The 8,575-nt window shown below is 44.1% G+C and overlaps 1 protein-coding gene across 1 annotated transcript; it reads left to right on the top strand.

The window, feature by feature from the left end:
- The first annotated feature begins 3,448 nt into the window (after positions 1-3,448).
- LOC123106767 (probable linoleate 9S-lipoxygenase 4) lies at positions 3,449-4,971 on the top strand. The gene is made up of 3 exons (XM_044528830.1): positions 3,449-3,715; positions 4,543-4,777; positions 4,877-4,971. The coding sequence occupies exons 1-3, from the start codon at positions 3,449-3,451 to the stop codon at positions 4,969-4,971; spliced, it is 597 nt and encodes a 198-aa protein (XP_044384765.1).
- Positions 4,972-8,575: the final 3,604 nt, after the last annotated feature.

Raw genomic sequence — 8,575 nt, 5'->3', positions numbered from 1 at the left:
TCTTAACCCGGTCAGCGGAAAAAGCCATTCAAAAGAAGCACTCCGGGCCCGTCTAGTTTGGACCGTATACTCGATCGCTCGTGTCAAATACATGGCACCCCCGACAAGCCAGCCAACCACACCAACAGGGATTGTTGGGTGTTCAAGCAGGCTGGCAAGTTAAATGCCGAAAACAAAGATAAGGGGTCACATAGCGATGACGAGGAGGAGCCCCGGCCGCTGAACACCGGAGGACAGAAGAGGTTCCCCCCACAAGTGCGGATGGTGAACATGATATACGCAACCCACATCCCCCAGAGGGAGCGGAAGCGTGCGCTAAGGGACGTATATGCGTTGGAGCCAATCGCCACAAAGTTCAACCCATGGTCCTCCTGTCCGATCACCTTCGATCGCAGGGACCACCCCACTAGTACCCGTCATGGTGGATTCGCTGCACTGCTCCTAGACCAACTCATCGACGGATTTCACCTCACTCGAGTCCTTATGGACGGCGGCAGCAGCCTGAACCTGCTTTATCAGGACACAGTGCGCAAAATGGGTATAGACCCCTCAAGGATCAAACCCACAAAAAAGCCTTCAAAGGCGTCATACCAGGTGTAGAGGCCCATTGCACAGGCTCAGTCACACTGAAAGTGGTCTTTGGATTCCCGGATAACTTCCGAAGCGAGGAGTTAATCTGCGATATAGTCCCGTTCCGGAGTGGCTATCATGCACTGCTCGGGCGAACCACATTTGCGAGATTCAATGCGGTACCGCATTATGCATACCTCAAGCTCAAGATGCCAGGACCTCGGGGGGTCATCACAGTCAATGGAAACACAGAGCGCTCTCTCCGCATGGAAGAGCACACTGCGGCCCTCGCAGCAGAAGCACAAAGCAGCCTCTTCAGGCAATCCAGCAGTTCAGTGATTAAACACCTGGACACCGGCAAGCGCGCCCGGAGTAATCTGCAACAAAGACCGCCTAGCATGTTCCGAGCTTGCATAGAAATGCAGCCCCCACCCCAGCCCCAGCCAAACGGCGAAATCCGTGCCACGCGTACATAATTATGCATTGAAAATACCATGGGCATAGGTGGGGGGCACGACTACGGCACGCCCCAAAATGCGGCTCGACCGCACTAGGGGCTTCCCGCTTTGTTATTTTTTCTCTCTTTTAGGACTTTACTCTCTGGAAACCCCATCCGACAGTACGATTGCCAGACACACGATACAACAACCAAGGAGGCAGAAAGCTACGTCGCACCATGGAACTCCTAGGTGGTCTCTGATAACGAGTAAAATACCTGCTTTAAATACCATTCCTCAGCTTGCCCTTGGAGGGTACATGTCAAATAGTCCTACTTTTTGCTTATCGCACTACTTGTATCATTATGCTTCGATGCACCTTTTTGAATAAACAATGCATAGCACTAGACTATTACCGCATTCTCTATTCTTTTTTATATATATGTTCATTCATGACATTCAACACCCGTACACTCTGGTACGGCCAATACGCCAGGGGCTTAAGTGTACCCCATAATATGGCGTGAGAAGTCCGAATACTTTCGACAGTGCAGCACCCCGAACTTATAGCATTATATGAATCAGCTCCAAATCATGTCTTGGGTCAATAGTTGGGTTTGCCCGGCTCCCATGTTTTGGTACCTTACGTTCCGCTATATCGGCTAAGGTAGCACTGGGAGAACTACTGCGATTGTGCCCCGGTTCATCTAGGCAAGCACCTCAGTAGAGAAAGCTAAAACTGACTGTCATGATAGGGCGAGAGCTAGTCGCCGTTCGAGAGGTCTCGAGTCCCTAAAGACTTATGCCACTTAGGGCGAGGAGTCGGCTTTATCTGGCTTAGGCGTGTATAGCGCCCCGAATTCGGCCTTCTGAATACTAGGGGCTTCGCCAAAATTTAAAATTGTAGACTCTATGGCTAAGTGAGAGTGATAAAGCATTATAGTCTGATTGCCTTGTTCGTTGTGCTGAGAACCTCCCTCGACGGACCCAACAATGGGAAAAAGAGTGCTCAGATTTATCCCGAACACCCCAGCACTCGTGGCATGGGGGCAGAAGCCGACGACTGGCCATCTCTCAGATTTGATAAACAACCACACATAAGGTAATATTTTAAATTCAAACAAGTGTTGCATAGCGCACATGAACAAGTTTTCATAATACAGGATCACACAAGCAAGTTCATTCAAAAATTACATCCTTTGCACACTCGTCCGCCACAAGACGGGCACCCTTCAGGACACCCTCATAATACCTTTCAGGGTGGCGATGCTCCTTGCCCTGCGGCGGTCCCTCCTTCACCAGCTTCTCGGCGTCCATCTTGGCCCAGTGCACCTTCGCACGGGAAAAAGCCAGGCGTGCACCTTCGATGCAGGCGGACCGCTTTATGACTTCCAGTCGTGGGCAGGCATTCACAAGCCACCTCCCCAGGCTGAAGTAGATATTGGGAAGGGAGTCGCCAGGCCACATCCGGACTATAAGGCCCCTCATGGCCTGTTCGGCCGCCTTGTGCAGCTCGACCAGTTGCTTCAGTTGGTCGCTCACAGGCATCGGGTTTTCGATCCCAGTATACAAAGACAAGAAGAACTTCTCCGTCGAGCTTCCCTCCTCGGCCTAGTAGTACTTTGCAGCATCCGACACGCTGCGGGGCAAATCTGCGAATGCTCCTGGAGAGCTTCAGACTCGGGTAAGTAACAAGTAATTTACTTTCACATGCTTGCTTTGCATAATGAATGCCTTACCCGCCGCTATCTTCCTCATCGCCTCAATTTCCTGGAGGGTCTTTTGGGCTTCAGCCGTGGCATGCTTTGTGCTCTCGAGGGCCGCGGAAAGCTCGGACTCTCGCTTCTTCGAGTCAAGCTCCAAAGTCTCGTGCTTCTTCACGAGAGCCAGGAGCTCTTGTTGCACCTCGCCCACCCATGCCTCTTGTTTTTCCCGCTCGGCGCGCTCCTTGGCCGCTTTGTTTTCGGCCTCAGACAGCGCTTGCTTCAGGGTCGCCACTTCGGTCGAGGCCCCTAGAACATCCATGATGATCCTATCATTTTGCAACCGCATCTCTTTATATATATATAGTAGCACTATTCTGATCCCGGTATCAAAATAGTTATTTGGATCACAGTGGCCCTATATAGGACTCGATGGACTTGTTCCCGAACTCCCGAACATGCCGGTGACAGAAAAAAGCCCACTCACCCTCGATCCCCCACCATCCACGATCCCCCACCTCCTGTCCAAAAAAAACCACCCCACCCCACCCGTTGCCCCGATCCCCACCTTGACCTCCCTCGATCCCCTCCCCCGAGCGCCGCCACCCTCGCTCGATCTCGCCGCCCTGCGCGCCTCCTCCAGCTCGCCGACCTATCCAAGGCGCCCCCCCGGACCTACCAGTGCGGGGTCGCTGGGCGCCGCCCACACCATCGGGAACCTGTTGCCGCACTTCCGCCATGGCCGCACGCTCCTTCGCGGCCCAATCGTCGCCGCCGCCGGGGATCCTCGAGCACCATCATCCTGGCACGCAGTCCATGGCCGCCTCCCCATGCAGTCCCTTTCTTGCTGCCGGCAGAAATCCTGTTAATCCCTTCCTCTTCTCCTTCTCTTCCTCCAGTGATCTTTGCTGGATCCTGCCGCCATCAACACCAGGCATCGGAACCCCGGCCCTGCACTCCATCACCACGCCTTGTCTTCTTCGCGCTGCGGCTGCTCCGCATCGCGTCCGTCCGCCGTCGTGATGCCCCGAACTTGTCTGCTTTCCCCAACCGCTGCTGGTTGACCTTCTTGCAAATGCCAGCTCGACCTTCTCAAGGAAGATTACTTCCGAGGATCCGGCTCGCAAGGTGCACACCATCTCGTCCTAGTTGCTGCTGTGTGAAGATCCGCTGGCCTGAAGACGCAAGAGGTAGTCTTTCTAGCTAATGCTAATGCTATTTTCTTCCTCCTAATGAAGTCGACGCCTTGATTTTCATGGATAAGCAAGAACAGAGGAAGATACAGAGCATGAGTAGAACATGGACTGCTCGCACGCGCCGCCATGGAGTGCTGCGCTACCATCCCTACTGACTGAGTTCATCTTAAGAGTTTTATTCACAGATATAACGGACTGGTTCGTACAAGTTACCAGTATTATTACAATTACAAAACAACAAGTTGCAGGTGTCATCAGTTTGATAGTTTAATAGGCTTTTTTCTGGACAAGAATCACCCATCCCTGCGCATATCCGAATCTCTCGATCCACAAATAGCTAGTCGTTAGATCTTATAGCAAGATGCCAACTTTTCTATTTTTTACCAAAAGGAAAAATAACTATGTTTAAGTGTTCCGCTGATGATCAGGGGATTAGAGACAGACATATAAACTTGTCTTCAGAAACAGATCACAAGCAAACAAACTGAAATCTGTTTTTCTCACAGGTTAATTGGTAGTAGTCATGTTTTCAATCCCAGAGCACCTGCCTGCCTGGGTTTGGGGGACTGAGTAGTCCTGCTTCTCACAGGTTTTGTTTTGTTTATTTGTCACTTCATTTTCTCGCTATTTTTTCAGACCTATTTGCCCAGCAAAATGCTACACTTTTGGTGCAAAACCGTCAAAGATGAACTCAACAATCTCCGAGGCGACGGCAGAACCAAAAAGTACGAGGAGTGGGACCATGTGTACCGCTATGACTACTACAATGACCTCTGTGAGCCGGACAAGGGCTATCCGCAGCCGGTTCTCAGTGGCACCGAAGAACTCCCCTATCCCCGTCTTGGCAGAACTGGCCGACCCCCAACAAAAATAGGTGAGTCCAGTGCAGTGTATATGTTTGTTCTTTTTCACATGTTGACAACCATGTCACCTTGCAATTGGACTCATATCGGGGATTTGATCTTTTCGCCAAACCCTAGATTGGAGAGCAGAATTCCTCAGTACAAGATACAGGAGGCCCTCAACGTCACTGTCCCGCGTGATGGTATTTATGCATCTTCCTAGTTGCTACGACAATGCTAGATTTAATCATCCTAGGAGAGAAGAAGCAAAAAGACAATCAAAGTGTGAGAGAACACGTACAATGACGAGAGGACAAAAAATGTGTGGTGGTGAATAGCTCCACCGCATTGCCATTTGGCCCCATTTTACCCATTTAGCCAGTGTCCTCTTCAAAGTGTTCATCTTTAAAGATAATGGAACCAGTTTCTTTAGTATGTACTTACAATTGCAACTCTGGCCGTCTGTGTAATGTTTGTAAACTTGTAAAGAAAATGGAAGTTCATGGTGAAACCAGCTAGTCCATGGAACAAAAATCCAAACTTTTGAAACAAAGAGTGAGTAAAATTTGGAAAAAGTAGAACACTTACAAAACTTAAAAAAATAAAATTCTTTTATGTGAGAGAGAGGTCTGAACCTTCACTGTTAAAAGTTGACGTAAATAACTATGGTATTTTCACACGAAGAAAATCAAGTGAAAAAAATAAAAAGAAGTAACTCAATGTTTAAAGGAATTTTAACATTTCTAAAAACATTATAAAAATATAGAAGTCCAAATTTTATTTTACAAAATGGCTTTTCCCCATCTTTAAGAAATCCTAGAGGTTCAAATTTATCTAACTGAGAAGTTCGATGTTTATTAAAAAAACCAAGAAGGTCAAATTGAAAACACTTACAAGTTTAAATATAAAATAATAGAGAAGGTCAAAAAACCAAGATGTTCAAATTTAAATAGCGGAGCAGTTTGATGTTTAATATGAAACATGGATTCCTCGTTACCAAAAAATATACTAAGAAGTTCAAAATTTTAAAAAATACTATAGTTCAAAATTTATAAAAAATGGATTTTCCTCTTTTCTAAAAAACCATAGAGGTTCAAATTTAAATAACGGAGATGTTGAATGTTTGTTACAATACCAACAAGGTCAAATTAAATAAACCAAGCAGTTTTAAAAGTTTATAAAAATAAATTTTCACTCTTTTCAAAAAGACCTAGAAGTTCAAATTTAAATAATTGAGCGGTTTGATATTTGTTACATAACTAGGACGTTTCCCATTACCTAAGTAGAAGGTCATGTATTGGAAGTATCCAGTACGTCAAGAAATGGAGACCACAATTTTTTCGGTAATTAGTACGGCTGTGTTGATCTTCTTCATTATGTGTTCAAGTCCAATGTGTTTGTTTGTTTCCACAACTCTTCCTTATGTGAATCCCATTCGCTTTGGAGAAAAATGGACTTATAATTCGGGTAGAAGCTCACATTTTGTTAAATAATGGCACACAAAAAGGTAGCTTTTGGCAAAAACAAACACAATACACATAAAGCATAGAAGTTCAAATGAAAAGAAAAAGCAAAAAAATTCTTACAAGCAGGGTAGTTTTTCCAAAACACGCGTGAAAAAGTATGCAAAAATGAAAACAGAAAACTCTTGAAATTAATAGCACGCGAAGTTCTTGTTTCAAAAATTCCGAGGTTCATGTGTACCACGTGTAGAACAAAAATCATCATATGAAAAAAGGGAACACCTAGGCCATTTCGCTGAAAAGCAAAAAATGCATAAAATGTCGCGAAAAATAAAAGCTTAAAAGGTTTATTGAAAGAAGTTCAAGTGCTCTGTCCGGAGAAGTTCAAAAATTCTTGTGAGAGAGGTTCACCTTGTATTTTCGTATAAAAATCGAATACTATTCTTTACTCAAAATATAAAAAGGTGAAGTTCAAATTAAAATAACAGAGAAGTTCGGAGTTTATTAAAACCTAGGATTTACCTGTTCAAAAACTAAAAAATACATCACCATTTTTGCACTTTTAAAAACAACCCATAAACGAAAAAAAGTTGCTAGAAGTTCAAGTGCTCGGCGAGGAAAAGTTCAAAAAATTCTTGTGAGAGAGGTTCATCGTGTATTTAGATGTCCAAAATACAAAAAAATGTTGTTTTTTGTGTTTTAAAATAATTATCTCAAACCAGAGAGAAGTTCAAAGTGATAATAACCAAAAGTTAACGTAGTACATGGTGTGTATTTCATATCAGAAAAAACAATTAAAGTGAAACAGAGTGAAGTTCAAACAGACATGCCCGAGAAGTTCAACTACTTCACGCACTGCAAAAAATAGCACGTAAAAAACAGAGTGAGGTTCAAACAGACATGCTCCAGAAGTTCAACTATTGATGCAGTGCGTTTTCGTTTGCGATGAAGGCAGAAATCATGATATCATCATTTTCTAATTTACTTCAAAACGGTAGGAATATCATTTGTCTAAGTTCAAGTCCTCGGTCGGAGAAAGTTAAAAAATATGTTGTGAGAGAGGTTTGTACAAAGAGAATATCATTTGTGTAACACTGACGAAATTGATGGGAAAATTAAAAACAAAAATACATCACAGAAGTTCAACGTGAAAACAGCACGAAGTTCGACTACTATAGTGAATGAATTTGAGATGAAAAACTTTTAAAATTGTCGCGAGTATGAAAAAACGATAAACACGGGAAAGTTGCGTGTTTACAACAGTTTTCCATCGGTATATCACTTGCTCAATTCCGGTGAGTGAATGGAGAGCTACGAGCAAAAAAATCACGTGAAAAACAGAGTGAAGTTCAGGTACACGCGCCGAGAAGTACAGGTTCTTCACGCAGTGCATTTTCGAAGAATCTGTTTCGCGATAAAGGCAGAACGCATGATCCCGCCGTTTTCGAAATTACTTGAAAACGGCTAGGAATCAGAGAAAACCATCAATATGAAAAAGTTTCGCATTTTCCATAGCTTTTCAGTGGTATATTATTTGCCCCATTCCGATAAAGTTTGTAGAAATTACGACAAAAATACCTTTTTTGCCATTTTCAAAACTGACTTAAAACCATAAAGAATTGGGAGAAACAATACATACCAAAAAGTTTCGCATTTGTTCAAGCTTTCCAACGCCATATCATTTGCTGCATTCGGATGAACGGTTAAAAACTATCTCGAAAATACGAACTCGGTAGGACTTGGACCATTTTCTAAATTACTCTTAAACCATTCAAAATTAGAAAAAAATTCAAGATAAAAAAGTAGCGCATTTTCATAAGCTTTCCAACGCCGTATCATATGCCTCCATTAGATTAGCCGTTTAGAAATGACATCGAAAAAACGAACTCAGCTGTTCGGTTTACAAAATTTTACGTTTTTTCAAATTACTCTTTAACCATAGGGAATTAGAGAAAACTTTCAACATGTGGAAGGAGCGGTTTTGCAGCAGCTTTCCAACGCCATATTATATGCCTCATTCCGATAAACGGTTTAGAAATGCGATCGAAAATACGATTCACATTTTTTGTGTGAAGAAAAAACGGTTTTCAAAACTGCGCTTAAACCGCTTATATTTTGCCAAAAATTTAAATTGGGTCATGATATTGGTGTCCATAGCTTTCCAACGGTAGATCGTAAGCCCCATTTGGGCAATGTTGGCGGAAGTTCAACCTAGTTCACAGGGAAGTTCAACGTACTACTAGCGGGGCAGGTCAGGTTGTGATCAGAATATTATTCTGATCCCGTGATCAGAATAGTGTTTATACACACACACACACACACACACAAGCATAGCAACACATATCCAACAAAAATTTTGCAACA

This window comes from Triticum aestivum, chromosome 5A (assembly GCF_018294505.1).
Source record: "Triticum aestivum cultivar Chinese Spring chromosome 5A, IWGSC CS RefSeq v2.1, whole genome shotgun sequence".
Lineage (NCBI taxonomy): Eukaryota > Viridiplantae > Streptophyta > Magnoliopsida > Poales > Poaceae > Triticum > Triticum aestivum.
This window is presented reverse-complemented; position numbering and strand designations above follow the sequence as displayed.